The 26,850-nt window shown below is 42.3% G+C and overlaps 1 protein-coding gene across 1 annotated transcript; it reads left to right on the top strand.

Annotated features, from left to right (window-relative positions):
• Positions 1-800: 800 nt before the first annotated feature.
• On the top strand, positions 801-26,850 carry NCBP3 (nuclear cap binding subunit 3). Its single transcript, XM_036836297.1, is given in 16 exon segments — positions 801-1,034; positions 3,011-3,076; positions 4,983-5,088; positions 13,455-13,580; positions 15,429-15,451; positions 15,453-15,485; positions 15,487-15,559; positions 15,771-15,847; positions 16,590-16,698; positions 19,052-19,151; positions 19,451-19,554; positions 21,728-22,022; positions 23,468-23,622; positions 25,121-25,282; positions 26,178-26,332; positions 26,335-26,850. Coding segments are annotated over 16 exon segments (1,848 nt in total). The 5' UTR covers positions 801-851; the 3' UTR covers positions 26,416-26,850.

Genomic DNA, 26,850 nt, shown 5'->3' with positions numbered 1-26,850 from the left:
GACGGGACCAGAAAGGGGTCAGAACTAGCCCAAGGTAACACAGGGAGGAAGGTGCGAAATCAGGACTCAAAGCAAAAACTGACCAGTGGCGCCCTCTGGAAGCCTAGAGGACACTCCCTCTCTCCCAACCAGGTTCTTGTTAGAAATGTCCGCAAGAAACCATACTCAGAAGTCTCCAGTAGACCGAGCCCTTGGGAGACACGAAATTGGCGTTCAAGCTCACTACCCTCTTGGAGTCTCAATTTTGCGGTATGTAAAATGGGCCAACTATTGGGAGACTTGAAAGAGACAAAGGTTGTCAAGGCAAGTGTATTGTAAACCCACAGACTTGCCCAGAAGTGATAGACCAAGGCTCATTCTGGTTGCCAAGGCTCGCATCCGGATTTTGTCCTTTAAATAGCCTGTCACCTTGGGTAAATTTCAATGCCTCAGTTTCCTCAAATGTGAAATGGGGATAGTAATAGTAGTAACTTCATAGGGTTGTTGTGAGGATTCAAGCGCTTGGAACAGTCACTGGCAGGTAATGATAATTCAGTAAAATTAGCTTCGATTACAAGTTTACTGCTCAAGGTGTAGCTATTTTCTAAGCCCAGACTGTAGCGAACTGCTCCAGGCCCCGCCCCCTCCAGCAGGCCCTGCCTCCGTTCCCACTCGGTCCCGCCTCCTCTTCACCAGATCCCGCTCCAGCCGTCCAGGGTTCCTCCCACCACCAGGGGGCGTCGGCGCTGAAGAGAGCCTTCTAGCCGCAGCAGGCGACGCTCTAGGTAGCGGCTGCTCTGTGGCCCGTGGCAGTGGCGCTCTAGCCCGCGGTGTGCGGGGCGAGCTCTCAGTGGTGCGGCCGGCGGGCGGCGATGGCGGCCGTACGGGGCCTGCGAGTGTCGTTGAAGGCGGAGGTCCCAGCGGGGCCGGCCTTGGGGCCCCCGTCGCCTGAAGCGGAGTCAGGTTTGGACCGCGGCGAGCCGGAGCCCATGGAGGTGGAGGAGGGCGAGCTGGAGGTCGTGCCGGTTCGGCGCTCGCTGAAGGAACTGATCCCGGTACGGGCGGGGGGCGGGGGCGAGGGCGAGGAGGAGGTCGCTGAGCTAGTGTCCCGCGCCGGAGGGGGCCGGAAGGGGAGGTGGCCGGGGCCGGGGGAAGTCTGGGGAAGGGATGAGGGGGGCGAGCGCCCGGGGGGCGGGGGCGCCAGGCTTGAGCAGAGACGGGGAGCGAGAGAAAGGACGCTGGGGCGCCCGGAAATGGGTGTTGAGGGGGCTGGAGGAGGTGGGGAAGAGCTGGGGGTAGTTGAGGACACCCCCTTCGCTGCCCCTCCGAGTCAGTCTGTGCAAGAGGGTGAATGAGGAAGGGTTGGGCTTATCTGGGGGCTTGAGATAAAGGGCGAGCCCCGGGCGGGAACAGAACCAGGAGCGGCCCAGAAAGAACTGTCGAGTGGCGCGGGCATCCCGGTCTCCTTGTGGGTCCTGCTCCAGTGGAGCTGCTGTCTGTTAAACATAGCACTCGCGGTTTCCCTTGGGAGAGCTGGGCTTGTCAGCTGCAGAAACTCAGTGTTTCTGTTGTGACTTGGGGGTCATCTTGTCCCCGCGCGGCTCCGCTGTTACACCGTGGCTCCAGCATCTCACCCTTAATGAAAACAAAACATCAGTGAACCAGCAGTGGTCCTTGGTCCCTCTTTTATCACAATGGGGATGCTGAGGGGTGTTTTTGCTTGTGGTTTGGTGGTCTTGTGTCCGGTTCTTAGGGCTGGTCTCAGGCCTGCATGGCTCCTCTCATGTACTTAATTTCTCACCTAACAGGGACTACTTTTTAGCACATGTCTGTTAGTCTTGCTTTTAAATTAAGATTATGGAAAAAGGTAAAAAAAAAAAAAAAAAAAAAAAAAAATTAAGAGCACTAAAGACAGTAAATTATAATGACTCTGGCAACAACAATTAACATAGTAGCATTTTACCATTTAGTACATTATATCATTTAAAATATCACTGAGGTTGTGAAGTAGGTGTTATCATCCCTTCATTCATTCAGTTCAACATGTACTTACTGCGTCCCCCACTTAGTGCCAGCCACAGTCCTAGGCACTTGACCAAGATCAAGACCAGACTGTGTCCTGGAGTGTATGTTCCAGTTGGGGGGACACAAGTAAACTAATAATTTATGGTAGTGGTGAGTGCTGTGGAGAGAATAAAGCATGTTAATGGGATGGAAGCGTGCAGAGGGCAGGGAGGGTGTGCAGAGCAGGAAGCAGAATGGCATAGGATGGTCGGGAAAGTCCTCTGAGATAGTGAAATTTAAGCTGAACCCTAAGTGACAAAAAGGAGCCAGCCATGTGCAGATTTGGAAGAGAGCGTTCCCAGCAGGGGCAACAGTAAGTGTAGAGGCTCTGAGATGGGAACAAGATTGTTTTGTTGGAGAAAGGTAAAGTTCTGTAGCACAAGTGGGAGAGCAGTTAAAAGAGGTCAGAAAGGTAGGCAGATACCACAGAGGAAACCTAGGCCCAGAGAGGCCAAAGGAATTGTACAGTGTCATGTAATCAGTGAACGTCGGAGCTGCGATTTGAGTCCCCGGGCTTCCAAATCCCATCCTATTTTCATTGCACTGTGCTGTGTTTTCCCCAGAAGGTCGAGGTGAGTCCTGACTTTCTGCATTTTGGTGAAGACTTGTGCTTCATCTGGTGGCCTGGCACAATGAATCTGTCCAGTCTGGGTTGAGGAGATAAGTGACTGTGCCTCATCTTGGATATTTTTCATGAACGCCTTTAGATTTTCATTTACACGGATACCTTCAGTAGATGGAATTACTTTAGGTTGTGGATAGGCCTAGAAAAGCCTTCCTGGTAGAGTGGTTGATTGCTACATGGAGTCACTGGGACAGGCTTCCCCATAATATGGGGTTGTCAGGGCGGGGGAAGGATTGCTGAAAAGAACGACTATCCAGAAGGAATCGGTTGTCAGGCTGTTGTTTATCATGTGCTTGTCAGCAGTTGCTCGTTAGCAATTCTCACCCATCCCGTTCGTGTTAGGACACAAGCAGAAGATATGAAAACAAGGCTGGCAGCTTCATCACTGGAATCGATGTCACCTCCAAGGTAAGACAGACCATGATTAATTTATTCATTTTGAGAAGCAGGTGAACTTAATGAACAAATCTCTAGGAGTTGTAGAACAGCAATTATTCTTTACCTCCTTTTTTCTTTTGTTGTTGGACTGAAACTTTTTTTTTTAGGTTTAAGTTTTGTGTTATACAGTGATGCCTTCATGCATCCTGAAAACATTCAGACAGCATTTGTGTGTTGTTGAATCCATGAGAAGATATAATCACTGTACCTAGATGCCTGTGCTTAACCATGTCCAAGAAAAAGTTCTGCACTGGAGTGCTTTTTTTATGCTGTCCATTCTTTAAAAATGTGTAAACTGTTTCCACTTTAAATGAAGCAAAACATGAAAGTGCCTTGCACATAGTAGGCCCTTAGTAAATGTCTTTATTCCTCACTGGTTGAGGCCTAGAAAAATAGGATTTCCTGAATGTGTGTGTGTGGCTAAACTTTGAAGGCCAAGTGGACTGAATTATTCTCAGTACCTGGGAGTATTGCCTTTTATCTAGTGATTGCTGTTACTAGATTACCAGCTTCACTGTAACTCTTCACAGAACCAAACATATTATTTTCTTTACAATAAACAGTTGATACTTATTTGTTGCTTTAATTGCTGATGATATTCAGCTTAAACATTGTTTCTGATTTTAATGTGTGCAATTAAGTTTCGAACAGAGTTTAAGTTACAATTCTGAATAAATAATACTGTGTTACTATGTTGGATGTATGAAAGCAAAAATAAAAATAAGTATGTCATGCTTACTTTTCTGTGTTTTATCTGGGTCTCAATCTGTCTCTGATTGCCTAAAGCCCAAAAGAAAGAACTGATCATCTTTTTTGACAAGAAAATAGAATAAAGTGAAGATGTTTTCTTATTGTAATTGAAAAAGAAGTGTACAGTATTCTTAAGCCTACACCGTTTACCATTATATGAAACAAATATATGGGGGAAAGGGTGGTAGCCAAGAATTGGTACTTCAGTCTTACTAAAGGAAGGTAGATGAGTTGTTTCCACTGGGAAAACTTAAGTGAAGGAAATTAGCATAACTATTGGGAAATAACAGAAGTGTTGCTGCTTTACCAATCCCCACAAGCTTTCTATAGTCAGACCTTCAATTAGTGTGGCAAAGTCAATATACAATTAGTGAAGGTTCCTAAAAGCTATCAGAAACCCATAGTTGGACCTGGATTTATTTTACCTCTTGGAAAAAAATTTAGGAAACTGATTGTTTTGTTTTTTAGAGAGCATCAATGCTTCTTGTCACTTATAGATGAAAACTGGCAATTCCGTGGACACAAGTTTAGAATAGAGGAGAGAGTTTCTTTGCTTCAATGTTATTTTCAAATGCAGAAGAAGCTTTAGGGAGTGGACTGTTCAGGCAGACATAAAGTGATAGGTGTGATTACCATGCACACAGACTTTGTGAAATGGGGGTGGTGGTGGGGCTTCTAGAAATAGCACTGAGATCAGAAGATCTGCCCCTTATTAGCTGAAGTGCCTCTAGCAAACCTTTTAAGTTTCTTTGTGCCTCAGTTTCTGCACCTGGAAAATTGGAGTGTTAAGATTGTTTAGTTACAATTTGTTTGCATGATTCCTAATAATAAATGTCAAACTATTATTCATTACTCACTGAATCAACAAATATTCATTGAATTCCTACTATGTCCCAGATACAGTGATAGGCATTGAATCATTGTAGAGATTATTACAAATTATAGCACTGTTAGTGTACACCCTCCCAGTCATTGACTGTGAATATCTAGTTCTTTGCAAAAATTATTAAAGGCACAATGTTGCTTATTTCTTCTAAGTTACTTGTCACTGATGCATCATTTTGTGTTTGTGATTTAACTTTCCTCCTCCATGTTTCACTTCTTTGGCTTTTTCTGTACCTTCTAGGAAGCAATTGAAAAGAAAGAACAGCGAGCCAAGCGCTTCCATTTTCGATCAGAAGTAAATCTTGCCCAAAGAAATGTAGCCTTGGACCGAGACATGATGAAGAAAGGTACAGGGTGTTTGGGGGGAATTTTTCCACATTTTCCCAGAGAATCACTTTTCCCTGCCATGGCCTCATGCTTCTGGCCTTGCCTTGCATGTCCAGTCCTCATCCAAATACTGCCAAAGGAAGGAACTTGTGAATTCCCCATTTCTGAGGTGACCTGTTAAAGTTGAGCTGCATTAGCTGTCTCTCAGATGTTAGAGCTGGAAAAAAGGAGATTGTCTTCTCTGAGAAGCCCCAGAGAACGTCACCTAGTTGGTGGCAGAGCTGAGATTAGAACTGTGCTTCTATGGACTCTTACTCATTTTCTGCTTTTAACATAGAAGTGTTAACTTTTCTTTGCCTTTAAATGTAGTGGGAGTGTATCACAGTGAGACTCTCTTTTAGGGGAGTCAGATTGGTGGAGGGGGTATACCATTAATACTTCGGTTGATACAGGCTTGTGATTTTATTTTATTTTTGTGTTTTGTTAGGGTAAGTATTATGCTTCCTGAAACTCACCCTGAATTATCATATCTAGTAATCTACCCCAGTTTTCGAAAGCAATTTATAAATAGAGGGGAAAATTATTATTACCCTTTTAGTGAGTTCACAGTCATGTTTATTATTCCATAAATGCAAATGATCGCCCTCTGTTGTATTTGCAAATTTGGGATTTGTGAAGGGCTTAATAGGCAGCCTTCTGAATGCATGTTAAAGGTCTGTGCTCTGCTGTGTGAGTTTCTCTAGGCTTGCTTGTTTGATAAAAACATGTTGAATGAATGAAAGAATAGCGACTATTTGTTGGGAACTTGCTCTCTTACCAGGCACTGTGTTAATTAGCAGGTTACATATTTGTTTCGTACTCATTTCTCACAACAACCCCATGAGGAATGTATTTTTATCCCTATTTTACAAAGGAAACAGGCCCAAAGAAGTTAAATAAATGCCCAGGTTTACACAGCTAGTAAAAGTAGAGTCAGGGTTAGAACCCAGGTTTATCTGACTCTAAAGCCTTGCTCTTAACTACTTTGCTCTATTGCCTTACAATATGTGATATGATACCAGAGACCCAAACCTCATTCCATGCCAGTGGACAGAGTGGCTCACATGCAGAGCTCAACTCTGGATGCTGCTTTACTCCTTTTTTCTGCATAATGAGTTCAATTTGGAAATATGACCTTGCTTCCCTTGCAGGCCAGGCGTCCAGGCATCTGTTTGAGTGGATTTCTGTTTCAGGAAAAGTCCTATGAAGGCCAAGGCCAGCTGTGCAGCTTGGCATTCATGTGCCTGCACAGTCTAGACCCAAGCAGATGTCTGAGGCCTCTCTTACAACTCCACCTTGAAAGCACCCCACCTGTTTACTTCTAGTCCTGTAAGCATTCCTTGTGACATCTTGCTTCTGGTCTTGCTCATGCCTGTCACTCTGTGGATTTGCCCTTCCTTGTCCCATGCTTTGTCTGGTTCAGCTGTCACTGCCTCTGTAAAGCATCCCTAATTACCCACTTCAGCCTCTCTTCCCACCTGTGTTGGGGCTCTTTAGAGTGCTGAGCCCTCCTGGGATCTAGTCTCAGTTCCTTAGTGAATGCGGGCGAGTTAGTGAACCTTTTTAGGTCTCACTTTCCTTGTCGTAAAATGGGAATAGGATACCTTCCTGAAAATGATCACTTTCAGGGTTAAATTTTAGTTTTTAAAAAAATGTTTTTTTGAAAGTAATCCCGATCTCATGGTTTTAAAGATTCTCCTAAAAACAATAGATCTGCCTGGAATGTCAGTTGCTCGTTACAACCTGTTTTTGATCCAGGAGGCAGCATGGCTTTGGAGTGTGTTCTTGAACTCCAGAGAACCCTGCTGCCTTTCCCAGATCAATTTAAATAAATTAGAGTGGGGGAATGGGTTTGGACAGATCTCAGAGATAGTTATTATTTTTATATCTCCTCAGGTAATTCTAAGGTGCAGTCAGGATTGAGAACCACTGGTGTTGTGGTTAAGAGCATGGGTTCTGAAGTCTGACTGCCTGTATTCAGATCCTGACTTGTCACTTTCTAGCTCTTTGACCTTAGGTAAGTTGTTTAGCCTCTAAGAACCTCAGTTTCCTCATCTGGAAAGGCAGGTTAACGTTAGTTCTTATAGGGTGGTTGGGAGGCTCTAACAAAATGTTATGATTCTTAGAGTGGTGTCTGGCATATAGTAAATGTTAGTTATTATTATTATCTGGCATTCTCCATCTTCCAAACAGTCATCTAAGTGGTCCAGCCTCTTGGGAGAATGGGGACATTGGAGTAAGCATCTTGATTCCTGCAGCCACAGTAGGTGTCAAGTTATTTCTTCTTATTAATATCAACAGTAATAAAATACACCATTTGATAAATGCTTACTATGTGCCAATCACTCTGCTATGTGGTTAGCTTATCCTTCCAACAACCCTGTTGCAGGGAAAGTATTTGTCATTTCTGTTTTACTGGTGAGGAAAGTAAGGTGCTGAGAGGTTGAGAAACTTGCCCAAGGTCCCACAGGTAGTAAGTAGCAAGGCTGGGATTCGAAGGCTGGTCTGACTGAAGCCTGTGTTCCTAACCTCTCTGCCAGCTTCGGGGATGCGGTTTGGGATGCGCTGCGCTAGACCAGTCCTCATCAGGAGTAGCTCGCTACTTCTGAGTGACAGTGTCAGGCAGCTTCTCTTTATCTCCAAGATCAAAGCTCTCGTGGTTGGAATGGACCTTAGCGGTCATCTGGATCCCACCTGCTGCCCAGTGCTGCAGGCCTTTTGGCAAAGTTCCCCATGGCCTCTGCCTGAACATTTCCCAGTGGTGGCATGAGAACTATTTATGAAGCGGTCAGTCTTGTTTTTGTTTTTGTTTTAATTAAGGCATGCACACACTGTTTATTTATTTATCTTTCTTTCTTTCTTTTTTTTTTTTTTTTTTTTGGCCGCACCCTGTGGCATGTGAGATTTTAGTTCCCCAACCAGGGATCGAATCTGTGCCCCTTGCAATGGAAACACGTAGTCTTAACCACTGGACCACCAGGGAAGTCCCCACGGTCTTGTTTTTGGATACTTCTTCATGTTGAACAAAAATTGCTTTCTAGTAATTTCTGTCTATTAGTTATTGTGTAACTCTTAGAACAACATTAAGTCCTTTCCTCATTCACACAGTAACTCTTCAGGTGAAGGAATGGACAGCTCATTCCCTAAACTTTCTTATATGACATGACTTTCTGGTCTCCCTCCTTTAGACCCTTCCGAGTTTCTAAATGTCCTTCATCAGATGAGGTACAGATTCCAGATTTGGTTGGATTCGTGCAATGCATGGCAGGACTCTGACCACGGTTTCTGTCCCAGCCATTTCATAGTAGTCATCTTCTAGTCAACCTAAGCACCAGTTCTTTCCCTCAGGAATTGCGCCTATCAAAACAGTCTTTCTCATCTTGTACTTGAGACATTTTAGAAAGTTGCCTCTTTATTTATCCCTATTAAATTGCATCTTGATTTCAAGACTCCATTTCAGGCTACGGAGTTAATTTTCGTCTTGACTCTGCCTTTCAGCATTTTAGCTGCACTCCTCACTTTGGTATGCATGGCTTCTGCATCTTTATCCAGTTGTTGGTGAATGTCAAACAGGATGATCCCGTGTCATGCCATGACACACAGATCCATGAATTACAGTCGTATTCTGTTATCAGGCCCACCTGTCATTTTATTGTCGCGGGGAACTAGATTACATGCCTTAATAAACTTGAGTCTGTGTCTGTGGTATTCTTTGAATTTCTTTGCCTGCTAATCCAATCAAAAAAGAAAAGAGGTTAGCTGGCTTGCTTCTTAGTGAACTCATGTCATTTCCTGTGGGAAAGACTTGGTTTCTTAAGGGATCAGAGATTCTGTCTGATAAGCTATTTTTTAAAAATTTAAGAGAATGACAATCTTTTGCATCGTTTGGGAATTTCTCTTTTCCTCTTTTCTGGTAATCAGTACAGAATTAGTCCTTCTCAAGGCTTTAAGGTACCTCGTTCCTTCCCTGCAACTTTTTAGAGATTACTACCTAATTCTGAAATCACTGCTTTGTGTTTTGGTTAGTACAGTGGGATGTAATTCTAGATTAGAAGATTTAAATCTATTAAAACTATTTCTAAAACCCTTGTCACCTATCTTGGGTTTTAGTTCTTACTTAATGATAGCTATTCTACTGTCCTTTAGTAGTACAGCAAAATAGATCAACAGTTCTGCCCTTTTTCCTGCATCATTTTCCCAAAGCACTGTTGCTCCAAACACTTGTGAAAAAAAACCACAACCATTGGCTTTTTTTTCTTTTTTTGGCCGTGCCGCTCGGCTTGTGGGATCTTAGTTCCCCGACCAGGGATTGAACCCGGGGCCATGGCAGAGAACGCGCCGAGTCCTAACCACTGGACCACCAGGGAAGTCCCCCATCGGCATTTTTGATGAGCCTATTTGCTCTGGACTGTAACCTTTTCTTCATTAGATGTTAGACAAACAATTCATGTCCACCAAAGAAAATTTGGAAAGTAAAGTAAGAAGAAAAGTTGCCCACAGTGCACCACCCAAATGCAGTCATTGTCAGCATTTTGTGCATTTCCTTCTAATCTTTTCTGGGTATGGACTTTATTTTTGCTTTTCCCTTTGTAGTCCTACTGCTTTCTTCCTTTTCACTTGACAGTCTGTCATCAGCATTTTCCATGTTATTATAGAGCCTGATGTAGTCTTTCAGATTCATACATTTCTTACATTTATTCTCTATATTGGTAATTTACCCTTTATCTGTCTCCCATATGTGTTCTTTGGTGAGTTGTGCTCACCTAAGCTTTGCTGCTTTCTCTTTTCTTGGGATCACCTCTCATACTCTGAGTTACTGTATTTCGTGTCTTCCAAATTTTTTGATCATTCTAATCTGAGGCTTTGAAACTGGCTACTTTTTCTCTGGATTTTCAGAAATCTGCTTTCCTAAAGACTTGAGTTTTGTGTCCTACGACCTGTCATTCATTGTCTTCTTTCCTGCTGGAAAATCCAAGATGATTCCCTCACCACCTTGCTTGTAGTCAACACTCAGTAAATGCCCAGTTCTCATTCCCCAGTTCATTTGTTCACTGCCACCTCAGCAATTAGTCCTTTCTCATCATCTGGGCATAAATCTAGGCGCCTTCTTTGTTGCTTTGTTTTATTTTAAGCAGTGACATTGGCAGGCTTCCATCAAATCTTGAGCTTGTCTCATATATGATTAAATCCTTCATATCAGCATCTCCTACAAGATTTTCTTCTGCCTGCTCCTCAGTCTGATTCCTCTACCCTCACCAGGAGCTCTCCTTGTTGTTTACCCTCTTCAAAACCATCTCTTTACTTCCCATAGGACTTTTTCCTCCAAAATCATGGCTTTTAGCTTGAAGAACTGAGAAGGTCCCCTGGGCTACCTCTTCAGTTTCCCATCCTGCGTGGTAGAGTTACTCTGCGTGTCCAGTGCGGACGTCCATCTCGTTTGGGGTTCTGTTCATTGTTGCACTGCTGGTCACTAATAAGGACTTGCTAAGGATTCATAAATCTTATTTTTTTTTTGGCCGCACCACGCAGCATGCGGGATCTTAGTTCCCTGAGCAGGGATTGAACTCATCCCCTCAGCAGTGGAAGCACAGATTCTTAACCACTGGACCACCAGGGAGGTCCCAGGATTCATAAGTCTTGATGGTATCTCTGTCTTCATGAATCTGAGTTGGCAGGAAGATACTTACCTGATTTATTCTGGCCACACCTAATGGGCTCCCATTAAACCTATCTTTTACTCTTCAAAATGACAAAAAAAAAAAAAATTAAAAAACTTTTATCTGAAAGTATTCACATGTATTTCCAAGTTCATTTGTTTTAAATAAAATATATGACATATAAAAACATATTTAGGAGTAATGGATGCTGAATTCTTTTTTTTTTTTCAATTAATTTATTTCTCTGGCTGTGTTATGTCTTCATTGCTGCATGTGGGCTTTCTCTGGTTGCGGCGAGCAGGGGCTACTCTTTGTTGCACGGGCTTCTCATTGCAGTGGCTTGTCTTGTTGCGGAGCACGGGCTCTAGGCGCGCAGCCTTCAGTAATTGTGGCATGCGAGCTCAGTAGTTGTGGTGCACGGGCTTAGTTGCTCCGTGGCATGTGGGATCTTCCCGGACCAGGGCTCGAACCTGTGTCCCCTGCATTGGCAGGCGGATTCTTAACCACTGCGCCACCAGGGAAGTCCCAGATGCTGACTTCTTGACAGAACTACTTTGGAGAAGTCGGGGAGAGAAGGGACGTGGAGAGCTTACACAGGCCCTAGAGTTGTTTTTTTTTTTAAATTTATTTTATTTATTTATTTTTGGCTGCATTGGGTCTTCATTGCTGTGCGCAGGCTTTCTCTAGTTGAGGTGAGCGGGGGCTACTCTGTGGTGCACGGGTTTCTCATTGTGGTGGCTTCTCTTGTTGCAGAGCATGGGCTCTAGGAACCTGGGCTTCAGGAGTTGTGGCTCGCAGGCTCAGTAGTTGTGGCTCCCGGGCTCTAGAGCGCAGGCTCAGTAGTTGTGGCACACAGGCTTAGTTGCTCCGCGGCATGTGGGATCTTCCCAGACCAGGGCTCAAACCCATGTCCCCTGCGCTGGCAGGCGGATTCTTAACCACTGCTCCACCAGGGAAGCCCAGGCCCTAGTTTTATATGTAGTGTTTTATTTGCCTCAAATCTTTTTAAGAATTTAGGCGTAAAGCTAGGTGGTGGATATACAGGTATTTAAAAAATATTTTTCTTTGTTGATATATTTGCATATTTCACAATTAGAAAGATTAAATGAGATAATGTGCTTAAAGTATTTAGTAAAAAATTAACACAATTCTGGTAAGGCTGAGGTTCCTTTAGACCACAGCCTTCAACATTTCTTCCTTCCCAGAGGTAACAGCTCTTATCAGTGTGGAGTGAATTATTCCAGACTTTCTTCTATGTATTTGTGTACACAAATATATACCCTTAGAAAATATATGGTGATATTTATGTTTTAATTTTTTTAATGTATGTATTTTTCTGCAGCTTTTTTTCACTCAGTAATGTGTCTTAGAATCTTTCCATGGTATATAATAAATTATCTCATTGTTTTTAACTGCTTAATATTCTATAATATGGATAAACCATGATTCATTTAATATGGATAAACCATAATTTATTACTCTGATAGCTACTGGGTTATTAAAATAGTGCTGCAACAAACATCTTTGTGTGAACCACTCTGTGAACCCATGTGTGTTTAGGGTAGATACTGAAGAGAATTCCTATGCCTATAGGGCATGTGCTAAATTACATTTGTAATAGACACTCGTAGTTGCCCTTCAGAGTGGCTGTGCCAGTTCACACTCCCACCAGCAGAGGGAGCGGCTCTTTCCTCCACACTGCATCCAATTGATACTAAAAGACATGAATTAAAAACATAGTCAGTGGGCTTCCCTGGTGGCACAGTGGTTAAGAATCTGCCTGCCAATGTAGGGGACACGGGTTTGAGCCCTGGTCCGGGAAGATTCCACATGCTGCGGAGCAACTAAGCCCGTGCTCCACAACTACTGAGCCTGCGCTCTAGAGCCCATGAGCCACAACTACTGAAGCCCGCGCACCTAGAGCCTGTGCTCCGCAACAAGAGAAGCCACCACAATGAGAAGCCCGCGCACTGCAATGAAGAGTAGCCCCCGCTCTCTGCAACTAGAGAAAGCCCGTGCGCAGCAACGAAGACCCAACGCAGCCAAAAATAAATTAAAAAAACAAACAAACAAAAAAACCTGGTCAATGAAAACTGATATCTTGTTTTAAGGTGGATTATCCTGATAGTGAGGTCAACCATTTCTTCATGTTTATTGGCCTTTTCTCTTTCTTTGTGTGTGAATTGCCTGCTCATGTCCTTTGCCCATTTTTATTTGGGGCTGTCATTTTCTATTGATTTGTAGGATTTCTTTGCTCTACTTTCATACTTTGCTTTACATCTAGGGGCAGTGTCTCTTCTTCTTTTCAGAACTGTCTTGACTATCGCACATTTCTCATTGACATATCTTTAAAAAATTTTAGAATCAGTGTATCAAGTTCAATGAATAATCCTGTTGAATTCGGTATTGCTTTTATTATTACAGGTCATTTTGATACGAGGTATCATGTATATTATCAACACCATTTGTTTAATCTTTCTCAGCCTAATAAGCCCATTCTGAATAGTCACTTGTTTAATGCTGTTGCTGTGTGATAAAAATTAAAATAGTTTACCTTACTGTCAAGTCTCATTTTCTTTTGAAATAATTATCATCTCTTTCAGCATATTTCTTTTGAAAATACCTATTATCTGAACTGTTACAATGGGCTCCTGGTGGATTGTGCAACAGCAGGTGTCTTGTTTTTCTAGCAATCCCCAAAGTGAGACTGGAGACAATCTACATTTGCGGCGTAGATGAGATGAGTACCCAGGATGTCTTTTCCTATTTTAAAGAATATCCTCCGGCCCACATTGAGTGGTTGGATGATACCTCCTGTAAGTAACCCAAGTTACTTGAATATGCTTTTGTTTATGATTTTAAAAGAATTTTTGCCATCTCAAACGGTGAATGATTTTGGCCAGACTATGGCTAACCTCTGCCTTTAGCCTAGGAGAGAAAAAATTGCCCACTGCTGAGAACCAGAGTGCATTAACCAGTCTGCCAGATCATACTCCATGCGTGTTCTAGGTCAGCTCAGAGGTGGCGATCAGGCCTCTAGGAGGTTGGTTGTTGGCAGCCGAGTCCGGGGTACGTGACTGAGGCCTCTCTTAACACCCACAGTTTCCCAACAAAGGGGTGGGTCCAACTGCATAGACTTGGGGCTGCATTTTCAGGGCTTTAGACTTTGTCATTGCAACTTGCCATACAGCTTTTCAGAGGGCTATCTCTGACCTAGAACTAGACCAGAGCCCTCTGACACAGTGCCAGACCTCTCATCTCTGCTTGCTTTGGACTGTGTTTTCTGGAGCTTCATCTGCTGGCCCTAATCTGGGGGCTGTTCCACTTGTGAGCTAACTGTAATTTTTAACTTGCGTCCCCTCTCCAAGTCTGGCCTGACCTTTGGTACCCACTCTGCTGGCTTCTTGTCTTGACTCACTTCTAGTCTGGCTTTACTTTCTGCCAGTGTGCTGACCTGGCTTTCCCGGCTGCTTTCTTAGATGTTAATTCATTGAAAGAAGAAGAAGAAGCATGACTGAGTAAAAGTTTTTCTCCTTTTTTCTTTTTTCTTAACTTAGACCATCCAAATCAGGGGATGGCAAGCCTTTTTTTATAAAGGGCTGGCTGATAAATATTGTAGGCTTTGCAGGCCATACAGTCTCTGTGGAACCTACCCAGCTTTGCCGTTGTAGCGTGAAAGCAGCCACAGACAATATAACTGAATGAGCCTGGCTGTTCTCTGTAGAACTTTGTTTACAAAAACAGGTGGCAGGTGTGTAGTTTATCGTACGTTAGTTATAACTAAATAAAGCCGGTACAAGTATAAATAGATAAATGGATGGGTGATGGATGGATGGATGAATGAATCAATGAGAGCAGGTGGTGGGCTGGATTTGCTAACGCCTGATTTATCTAATTAAAACTGTAGCTAAGGGATGTTAGAGTCAGAGGAACCCTTAGAATCATCCAGTTCAACTATCTCGTATTGTACATCAGAAACTGAGAAACAGAAGCAGGAGATTATTTGCTCAAGACCATGTGGCATATTATTAACAAAGATGAGAATCTTTACACCTTCATTTCCCAAACTGAGATACAGGAGTAACATAAGTTTGAGAAATGCTGCTTTAAAGTTAAACTTCTCAAAAACCTTTTCTTGCTAAATTCTCTTAAAGAAGCAAATTAAATTGATTGCTGCAAAGCCAGGTGGCTGTCACGCCTCCATTCTATATATCCCATGGATGCCATCATCACCCACACTTCACAGTAGGGAAACATCATTTAGCATGTCTGGATAACAAGGAACAGCAGAGGGCTTCCATGTAGGGGGCAGTAGAATAAAGGATAATCCAAATTTATTTGAGAATTTTCACCATCATCATCATCAAAAACTGCTAACACTTATGTATAACACCCACTGTATGCCAGGCAGTTTTAATATACAGAACCCTTTTTCATGGAGTACTTGACCATTAGTTTGTGGGACCCAGTTTGGGAATGCAGCTCTAGGTTGATTTTATCAAAGAAGTTTTACTACCAGGTTCTGTAGTTCCGTTCATTAGTTGGTGTACATTTACTGATGCCAGTCCATAGCTGAATGAGACTTTAGCAATGAATATGATGTAGTCTCTGTTCTCAAGAAACTTAACCATCTGGATGTGATGTAACGTGTTATCTTATTTTAGGTAACTTGGTTTGGTTGGATGAAAATGACAGCCACACGAGCCCTTATCAATATGAGTTTCCCTGCCAGCCCTGGATAAGATAAGAAGCAAGGATGCCAATGAGGACAAGTCATCTGAGAAAAGTAAAAAAGGTAACTGACCACAAAGGAGGGACTTTGGGGCTAAAAGTCCTGTCCTTTACAACTTGAGTTTCTGTGCAGTGTTACATAGTATCTCATCGCCAGTTATTTCTGAAATAAGCTATGATGCTTTGGATCATTAGTAAAGAGGAGGAGAAAATATTAGACTTAGCATGTATGAGATGGAGTTAAGATTCATCTTGTCCCTCACGTTCCATTTTAGACAAGCAAGAAGACAGTTCCGATGACGATGAGGCTGAAGAAGGAGAAGTTGAAGATGAGAACGCAAGTGATGTAGAGGTCAGTGAGAGGGCAAAAGTGTCTGTAAGGTTTCACTGTAAACAACTGCTTACTGTCTTGGTATTTAAGCCTTAAAGACTTAATACAGTACTTTGTGTTCTTCCCCTGGCTTTCACCATTACACCTCCTGAGGGGGCACCAGGCTCTTGGCCTTTAAGTTTGTGTGGCTATAATGAATGATTCATCTTGAGATCTTAGTACTCACACTTCTGTATGAAAGGAAATGATTTTATTGAGAAATCCTTTGAAATGCTATCAAATCAGTAAAATTAAGGAATAGCAAGTAATGGCATATTTCCTAATGGCGTATGTACTATTGTTGGAAATATTAAAGTGTATTCATTTTAAAATTATTTATTAAGTGCCTACCATATACCAAATTCTAGGTGCTGGGGATATAGCGTCAAGCAAAACAAAGTCCTTGCCCTGTTGGAGCCTCCATTCTAGTGGGGAAGACAGATAATACACTGATACACAGATATGTAATATAATGTCAGGAAGTGATGAGTGCTGTGAAGAAAAGTAAAGAAGGGTAAGCAGATAGAGAATGATGGAGACGATTCTTTTAGACAAGGTGGTCAGGGAAGACCTCTGACTTAGACATCCTGCAGAGGAACTGGTGCTGTAATGCTGATGGGTATTATTAAAGGTAGATTGCTTTCTTAATCAATGGTAACTTTGCTGCTGAATGAATATGAAAAAGGCTTTAATTTTTATGTCGAAAATGCTCTTTTTTCTTAAGTTGGACACGTTGTCTCAGGTAGAAGAAGAGTCTCTGCTAAGAAATGATCTTCGTCCAGCGAACAAACTTGCTAAAGGAAATAGATTATTCATGAGATTTGCTACAAAAGGTAAATGATAATTGGTATTGATTTTTATTTTTAATCGAAGTGATTTTTATTGAGTGACACCTTCTCTTTTGAATCAGAACTTAGGTCAAGTAATCTCAAAGATCCTTCAAACTATAATATTCTGTGCTTATAAAATCAATGACTTGCTGCCTGAGTTGGAATTTCAGACATTGAAAGTGAATATTAGTTATTTGTATACTTTTGTGGTTTCTAGCTAAAGTAAGTATTTTCTGTCAAAGCTGCTTTGTCCCATGTGCTTTTCAGCCAGTTTATCATCTGAACTATGAAAACTTTAAAATTGTATTTTATGTATCACAGCAATATCTTCCTGGACATCGCTAGTAGTACCATTCAACTCTAATTCTCTAAAGAATTAAATTAAAAGCCTCTTAACAATTCCTAAGGCTTTTTACACATAATGATTTTGGTACGCATTAATAATGTGTGTGTGTGGGGGGGGGTGGTTTGAGTCAGTTGAGAGTTAATTGGAAATGACAACTCTTCACCCCTGAATACTTCAGTAAGTATTTCTGAAGAACAAGGACTTTGTTTTACACACAGTTATCAAAATCAGGGAACTTAGCATTAATACAATACTGTTACCTAATTCGGAGTCCACATTCAGATTGTACCAGCTCCCCACTCTGTATATTAAAACTACCTGGGGGAAAAAAAAGCTGTCTGGCACACAGTGAGTGCTGTGTAAGTGTTAACAGTTCATGCTGCTGCTGCTGATGACAATGGTGATGATTATCAAATACATTTGGATTATTCTTTATCCTACTCCCCCACTGAACTAGGATCCACTCCAGGACTGGGTGTTTAAGTCTGCCATGTCGCCTTAGTCTCCCTGAGTATGGAACTACTCCTTTGTTTTCCTTGACTGGGACATTTTTAAAGAGGACAGGCTCATTATTTTATAGGCTGCCCCTTAGTTTGTCTGATGTCTCCTAATTAAATTCAGGTTGTGCGTTTATACCACAGAAGTGACATTGTGTCATTTTCAGTGCATCATATCAGGAGGCACATTGTATTTATTTATCCCCTTCCTGAGGATGTTAGCTTTTATCACTTGGTTAAGGTAATGATCGCCAGGTTTCTCCCCTATAAAGTTACTCCTTTTCCATTTATAATTTAAAGGTTTGTGGGGAGATGCTTTGAGGTTATGTAAATAGCCTGTTCCTCATCCAACTTCATGCAATAGCTTTAGATCCATTGATGACTTTTTAGCTCTCTCATTTATTAGTTGGCAGTCTGCTGTAAGGAAGAGCTTTCCCTTTTTACCCATTTGTTTATGTATTTACTTATCTTTTTTACTTACTTATATCAGTTTAGATTCATGGAGTTTTATTCAATGGGTTATCATCCATTCTATCGTTATTTTGATTCACAAATTATTTTGGATTTGGCCAGTAGAGCCTCTTCAAACTGTGTTCTTTTGACACGCCTTCATGATTCTTTGAGTTCTTTCTTACTTTATGGCACAATAAAACATCTTGTTTTGCCAGACTCAACGTGTACTTTCCCTGCCCCAGATCTGGAATCAGCCATTTCTCCAAGGAGCTTGTGGGCATGTTTTTTGTAGGGTGCACATTCTGGTTTGTGCCACCAAATTTATCTCTAGCACTGGGTACATTCTCATTGGTGTTCATCCGTTGCGTTCAGTGAGTGCTCAGGGAGCTGTCAAGAGACCTTTATATTATGAAAATATGTGTGCTCACTGACCACCTTTTCTTCCTGTTAACTGTCATTTTAACTTGATAAATGGGGTCTTTTCTTCATTTACTTATTCGAGGGACCATTTGTGTGCATTCTGGTTATATGGTGCTGTGCTGTTTTCCTTAAGCCATTTTGAGGAACATCACGGTAAACTGGAAAAAAAATGGTTTGCCAAATATATGGACCTATGTATAATCTGTTTCTTTGCCCCTGATTCTGTGTTATTGGAGTGTTGTCATTCAGAAATGAATATCATCTTTCAGGGGGCAGTGAAAATGCCACCTCTTCTAAAAGCCTTTTTGATTCCTGAACACTGGTGATAACTGATGCTCTCCTATGCTTCTTGGAACCTAGTATATTGTATTGTTGTTAGTGGTATTTTCTCTATGAAGTCAGCTCCCTAACAGCAGCTTAACCTCCCTCATCTCTGAATTTTACTCCACCCCCTCCACAAGGCACTGCGTTAGGAGGCATTCAAAGAGTGAGTGTTTATAGTGCATCTTTCCCTTTTGTTGGCAGATTGTGCTGATCTGATCCCAGCCATGAAAAACATTCTTTTTTTTTTTTTAAACCCATTCAACATTGTCCTCACACTCACAGGAAATCCTTGGTAACTGTTGTAATTAATTTTTAGATGACAAAAAGGAACTTGGAGCAGCGAGAAGAAGTCAGTATTACATGAAATATGGGAATCCAAATTACGGAGGCATGAAAGGAATTCTTAGTAATTCTTGGTGAGTCCAAAACCTTAAAATACAATAGTTTAAATAGTACGTAAGCTTTTCATAATCCTTCAGTTGGTATTCTGCAGTGGAATGTCAACACCATGTGTGGACATGAAGGAAGACAAGAAGAAAGAATTCAAGATTTTTAACTGTGGTAAATGGTGTGAGAATGCTGACTTTCAGTTTCCTGTGAAATATCTCTGTTTCAGCACCTAACATTGTGTCAGGGTGTAGTTGAAATTAACTAGTGGATTTCAAGGCCCTTCCTGTTGGTTTTTGATTATGTGCTTATTTTGGCAATGTTGCAGGAAGCGAAGATACCATTCCCGTCGCATTCAGCGGGATGTGATCAAGAAGAGAGCCCTGATTGGGGACGACGTTGGCTTGACATCCTATAAACACCGACATTCCGGTAGTTGCCTGCTCAGCTCTTGGGTAGACACATGTTTGGCTCCTGAAATCATATTTTTATTCTTAATACAGTCTCTTAAGGTTCCAAACTTTATCATCCTCTCTTCCTTGCCCTCACCCTCTGCCAACATATAGGAAAGTAAGTCAAGTCACAATTAATTTGAAATTGCCCATACAAAGAGGTCAAATGATTTTTTTTTTTTTTTTTTTTAATTTATTTATTTATTTTTGGTTGTGTTGGGTCTTCGTTTCTGTGCGAGGGCTTTCCCTAGTTGCGGCGAGCGGGGGCCACTCTTCATCGCGGTGCGCTGGCCTCTCACCATTGCGGCCTCTCCTGTTGCGGAGCACAGGCTCCAGACGCGCAGGCTCAGTAATTGTGGCTCACGGGCCCAGTTGCTCTGCGGCATGTGGGATCTTCCCAGACCAGGGCTTGAACCCGTGTCCCCTGCATTGGCAGGCGGATTCTCAACCACTGCACCACCAGGGAAGCCCTCAAATGATTTTATAAAAGCTGTTCTAACAATAAAGGCAAGATGTAGGAAAAATTAAAACTTTTCTTAGGAATCTAATTTTCCTATTAATATCAAAAGCTGCGTGAAAAAAAAAAATTTAATTATTTTGTTGGATGAGTTCATTTTATCGTTCCTTTGTCTGATGAAAATAAGCTGCTGTGTTTAGCGTTGTGTGCTTATTGGCTTGTGCACGTGAATGCCTCCGTAAAGTGAGATATCATGACTTGGGTTTCATTTTGTTTCTTCCTTCTTTTTTCTCTTTTTCTCTTCCTCTCTCTCCCCCTCCCTACCTCCCCTCCTCCCCTCCTCCCTTCCTCCCTTCCTTTCTTCCTTCCTTTTGGTGCTTATTGTGAAAGAACCATTTTCATTATGTTTTATAAAGATTTGTTTTTATATTGAATCTGATCTGTGAAAATCTTCTATATGCTTTGTAGAACCAGCCAAGTCAGCATACAAACACAGAATAACACGCATACACATTTATCATTGTAATAGGGACAGTGAGAGGTGAAATCTCTACATTTTAATTTAATGTGAATATCCAAACCTGTATATTTGAAATCTGCATGTTAACGCACATACTTTTCTCATACACAGTTAGGCTTTTCCAATTTCAGTTACTTTAAGATATTTTCATTATATAATCTTTATATTCATACTAAAGAAATTAAAAAAACAAATTGCCTCTAATTCTAGCACTCCAAGATTAACAACTGATTTCATTTTACATTTTTCCTTTGTCTCTTTTCACAATAAATACTGTAATAACTGTTGTGGACATATATTTTATATTCTGCTTCAAGCATTCCACTTACAAGCATTTTTCCATGACCTTTAAAGGTACATTTCATTATTCATGGCGGTTATGTTCTATAAAGTCATCGTGATCATTGAAAACCATTCAGAGACTCTAATCACACCATTTTTGTCAACTGATCAATATATAACCTTGTTTGATCTGTGTTTCTGCTTAAAGACACCTTATTTACTACATACTGTTGATTCATTAACATTGGACTCAAGGCCAGCAGCAGTGTAACTCATGCCCGAACAAAGCTTATCTAACACACGTATTTTCTCCATACGGCACATCACAGCCTTCTTGTGTTTAGGAACACTAGACAGCTTTGGAACTATGCTCAGAGGCTATTTTAAACAGGGAAATCACCAATAAAAGCCACAAAAGTGTTAAAAATGAGCACTCACTGGACTGCAAAAAAGACACTTGTTTACAGTGTGAGAGATGAAACAAAAAGGATGTGGCTTTGTTTGCCCGCAGCTGGGAACATGCATGGCTGGTGCCTCAAATTGTTTGCTGCTCCTGTGCATGTCCACCAATGACCACGAAAGTGCCATGGGTTTTGATTCTGGAGTTACAAATAAAATTGGCAAATTCACAAATACAGAATCTGTGAATAATGATGAGGGTCTGTATTTTAGACAACTTTGTAATATTGCATCAGGCTGCTAGTTCATACTTTACCTAGACATTCTTTGTTGCAGGGATCAGAATGGTAACCAGATTAGCACTATTATAGATAATGCCCCAATAAACTCTAAGGATGGGAATCCCATCTTTTAAAAAGGTCACTGACGTAGAATAGAAAATTGGATTTGTTAGTTTTAGGGCTTTTCCTAATGTTTTTTGGTTAAATTCCTTAGGACTAGTGAATGTTCCTGAGGAACCCATTGAAGAGGAGGAAGAGGAGGAGGAGGAAGAGGAGGACCAGGACATGGATGCTGATGACAGGGTGGTGGTGGAGTACCACGAGGAGCTCCCAGCCCTCAAGCAGACCCGGGAGCGGAGCACATCTCGGCGGTCTAGTGCCAGCAGCTCAGACTCAGATGAAATGGACTATGATCTAGAACTGAAAATGATTTCCACTCCTTCACCAAAGAAGAGCATGAAAATGACGATGTATGCTGACGAAGTGGAATCGCAGTTGAAAAATATCAGGTAAAAATAGTTTCTCTTTTTATCAGTGCTAGCTTTTAATTTGATTTGAATACCAATTACTAACTTCTTCTTAATACCTCTTAATTTTATATCCACTTTTATCTTTTCTAATTTCAGTCCTTTGTAGCGTCTGATTTTTCCTCTTAATGTACAAGAGGTGATCCTTGTTATAAAAACTATAGACGATATAGAAAGTGAAGTCACCTGTAATCTCATCCTCTTCTAAGAGAACGACTGTTAGCAATTGGGTGAATTACTTTCCTGCTAGTTTTATGTGTATACATAACACATAGAGAAATTATAGATATATTTGTACAAAAATTAAGTTATATTGTTTTGACATATGCTTTTTCCATTTAATATAGTGTAGACATCTGCTGTTTTTTCAACTGTATGTAGTCCATTGTTTGAAAGTGTCATTGTTTGTTTAACCAATCCCTTATTGATGGAGATTTCTGTTTTGTTTTTTTTTCCTTGTCTGCGCCATGCGGCTCGCAGGATCTTAGTTCCCCAACCAGGGATCAAACCTGGGCCCTCGGCAGTGAAAGTGCGGTGTCCTAACCACTGGACCTCCAGGGGATTCCCTGGATTTCTGTTTTCTTACTGTTGCACCAACTAGATAAATTCTAGTTACTGCATAAGACAAGGCACGTGTTTTAAAATGTGATGTTGCTAAATTTCCTTCCAAAAAGGTTTTACTCAAATTACCACCTGTTGCCTACATAATTCACCAACCTTAGGTATTATCACTCTGATTTTTGCTATTCATGGACGAAAAAATACAGTTATTTTAATATGCGTTCTTTGATGACCAGTGGAGCTGAGCAGATTCCTGAGGGCAGATCGCGTATGCATGGATCAGAGAGGGCTGGAGGCTGGGGTGCTCTCTAAGAGTTCTTGATGGTGTGTTTGGGAAAAGGGAAGAAAAAACTTTTAAGCTGGTTGGTTTGTATGGCCTTGTTCACATCCTTATTTTTAGTTTTCAGAGAACTTTCCAGTGGCAAATGCTGCCAGAATAATGGAACTCGTCCCCTGACGTGGTGGGAGAGGTCTTTGACAGAGACGTCTGTCCTTTAACGAAAGGGGTTTTAGACTCTGTTGTGTCTAGACAACAACCAGCCCTCCAGCCCTCTGCAGGCCTCTACTTAGCGTTTGTCCCAGGAGGAGGGGGCTCGCAGGTACGTGCTCTGCGATAGCTCGCAGATGCCGTGTGTGGAAACCACCCCGGAAGACTCAGGGGCCTGCTCGCCCCAAGCAGCCTCTTTACAGCAGGCTGGTCGTGGCTTTTGTAAGCAAATAATTGCTGGTTTATGGTGTTGTAAGTGAACGTTGGCCATGTTAGATCGGGTTTCTTAAATTGTTTTTCCAGAGTGTATGAGATTGTTGTATGAGTGTTATCCCACAGTTCAAGTTGGTTTACTGTTCCTCCACCCCCCTTTTTAAAGGAACTCCATGAGGGCAGATACTCTATCTACAAGCAATATAAAAAACCGAATTGGTAACAAATTAACACCTGAGAAATTTGCAGATGTCCGACATTTGTTAGATGAAAAACGTCAACACACACGTCCACGGCCACCTGGCAGCAGTACTAAAACAGGTATTGTTGAGTTGTGTATCTGGGCTTCATTCTGAGTTCCAGAAAGCAAATGCAGACAGGGATAGGTTCTTGGATAAAACACTGTCATTTACGGGCCAATTTAGTTGTCCTGATTCATCACTTCTAAATTTTGTGTTAGGCATTGGAACTTTAAGACATGAAATTTAATCAGACTTTTGCAATACTCATTTTCAGTATTTTTGTCCCAAACAATTGTTTTACTCTGTATGTCATTGGTATACTTTGTACATAAGGATAATAGAAATTAAGTCGGGTTGTTGTATAAATGGTTAAGAGTTTGAACTGGTTAGTTTATATGTGCAAACACGCGTATAGTGGGCACTTGGCCAAGCCTGCTGTGTGCCAGGGCTAGGTGCTGGGAGTGTTAGAAGTCTTTGCAGGGGATGCAAAGTCATCATAGAACTCAGATGGAAAACATAAGGGCACACATTCAGGTAATTCCACCTGAAGCAGAATGGAGTGAGTGCTGTGATAGGGCACTGCAAGCAGTGGGTTGTGGGAGCAGAGAGGGGAGGTGGGTCTGTTGGGGCAGGATCTGTTGTGGGATGCTTCTCAGAGCGCGTGGCTGTGGAGTGAGGCCTCGGACCGGAAGCAGGATCTCAGTTGGTAAACCTAATTTTTTTGAGGTGGGAAGTAACCTGATCTTATATCTATTTTAGAAAGGTAACTTCGTGGCGGCGTAGAGTGTGATAGAGAGTGAAGTAAGTAACACGGGCCTGAACTAGATCAGGGACAGTGGAGGCAGAATTGATGACAGTGTCAACCTTGGAGAGGAAGAAGACTCAGCACTGGGAAGTGCGGGAGGAAAGGGAGAGAAGCCAAGGGCCTCAGGCCTGAGGGGCTGAAAGATGGGGGTGCTGTCCTCAGAGAGCATAGGCAAGGTGGGTGAAAACCCAGCCCAGGGACTTGCTAATAAATGTGTTTTTGTGGTTGCTGTTATTGTGAGAGGGAGCTCAGGAGGACAGGCAGATTTCTGGGGGGGCGGGGGTTGGAGGAAAAACATTTGATTTGGGACATTTTCCCTTGATCCTTTGCTTTTTGTCAGTCTCATTACATGTATTGTTCAACGTAATAGTTTATTGAGAGCTTCTTATATGTTCAGAGATTGCGGCTTCTGTCCTCAGGGAGCTTGCAGTATTTCTTGTCAGCCGAAATGTTCGTAAATTATTTGCTCTGCTTGATTCTACTACAGAAAACACAAAGCAGACAATTCTGCCTCAGAAGTTCCTTTTTGGAGCAGTCAGCTAAGGTTTTTTACCCCTGCGAGCCCCTGGGGATTCTCATTTGAATTTTCCCAGAGAATCCAGACTCTGTAGAGGGAAGGCTCTTGGAAGCCTGGTTGTGCTGGGCCCCATGTCCAGCACATGTCCAAATCTCGGGGAGATTTGGTACCAGGTCCTGCAGAGATCTCAGGTTGACAGTACAGATAGCAAAGCATATGCACGTGGTCACGGTAGTACTTTTTTTCTTTTTCTAGATATACGCCAGCGATTAGGAAAAAGACCACATTCTCCGGAAAAGGCTTTTAGTAGTAACCCAGTCGTTCGGAGAGAGCCCTTTTCTGATGTACATAGTAGGCTAGGTGTTCCCAGGCAAGATGTTAAAGGCCTCTACTCTGATACTCGGGAGAAGAAATCAGGTTGGTAATGCTGAAAACTGATGGGGAAGGGAATTGGTAAGAGCAGAGACAATGGGTGTAGCACAGAAATACTTTGTTAGCAGAAGGCAGGAAATAGCCTATGACAAAAATAAATTATTTTTCCTCTTTCATTATAGTCGTCGTCATCATCATCATCATCATCATCATAATGGTAACAGTGTGGAAAATTTAGAAAATGGGAAAAAAAACTCACCCCTGATTCTTTCTGTTTAACACAAATACTTTTTAGTTTCATGCTATTCCAGTCTTTGCCCATATACATATACTACTATTTTCGTATAGCATCTTATCATAGTCATTTTTCCACATTGTTATAGCTTTTATAAATAAAACTTTTAATTGCCTTACAGAGTGGCTATCTCATGAAATTCCATGTATTTCTCTCTTGTTAAATATTAATATGTGAAAAATTAATGGAGAGTGGGCAGAATCTGGAAGTTGACAGTGTAGCAGGCCCATCAGTTTGCAGAATGTTGTGGCTGGGAAGATCTGGGAATGGCCCAGTCCTGGCAGAATGAAGTTGTACACGGACGGGATGGTGAGTCTCACCAGGCAGGGGCAGGTGTAGTATAAGCAGCCTCCCAGGTGATTCTGATGTGCCTAACACAGGGTAGGGTGGGGTCGGGGGGCACATATCCCCGAGCTGAGAGAATCTCCCGTTGGGTCCAGTTCTCTCAGTCTGCAGGCAGGGGACTGCAGCCAGGGAAAGGAGAGGATCTGCCCAAGGCTGCACCATGGTTGCAGGTGCCACGGACAACCCCCCGCCGCCCCCCTCCCCGCCCCCCGCCCCGTGCTTCCTGCACGTCAGGTGTTGCCAGTGCCCCTGTTTCTCAGCATCGACTGCCAGAGCTGAAATGCCTTCTCACCCAAACAGGTAGTTTATGGACTCGCTTAGGATCTGCACCCAAGACCAAAGAAAAGAACACGAAGAAAGTGGATCACAGGGCGCCCGGCACAGAGGAAGATGACTCCGAGCTGCAAAGGGCATGGGGGGCTCTGATTAAGGAGAAAGAACAGTCTCGCCAAAAGCAAGAGCCGGTTTAGATAACTTACCATCTCTCCAGATTGAAGTTAGTCGGGAAAGCAGCTCTGGTTCAGAGGCAGAGTCCTGATGCCCTTGGGGCCCAAGGCGGCTGCCCTAAAGCCTGACATTCTTGTGCAGGGTGGGGTGCACAGTAGGAACCCCCCATGCGGAGTTTGGCGCCCCCTCCGTTCTTGCTCACGCAGTCACCCTCGCTCTTGCTACTTCAGCAAGACATCCTAAAGAATATGACATGTTTTGAGGCATCTATCTAATCTTTTGCTGCAGAGTTATAGTTCGGGCCCTCAGTTTCTTTTCCCACCACCCCACAAGCTTTACCCTTTGAGGAAAAGGCCAGCCCTCCAGATATGTAGACATTTTTCTTAATATTTTTAACATTGTGTCTTTTGAAAGAAATGTTTTACACAGTTCATCCAAAGAGCAGAGGACTGAACTTCTCACTATTGCCTTGGCCCTGACAGCTGTTACCAGCACCCTTTTCCCAAGAAAAGTCAATTCCCAGGTG

The sequence above is a fragment of the Balaenoptera musculus genome, chromosome 20 (genome assembly GCF_009873245.2).
Source record: "Balaenoptera musculus isolate JJ_BM4_2016_0621 chromosome 20, mBalMus1.pri.v3, whole genome shotgun sequence".
Taxonomy (NCBI): Eukaryota; Metazoa; Chordata; class Mammalia; order Artiodactyla; family Balaenopteridae; genus Balaenoptera; species Balaenoptera musculus.
Note: the sequence above shows the minus strand (reverse complement) of the source record. Positions and strands in the feature narration are given on the sequence as shown.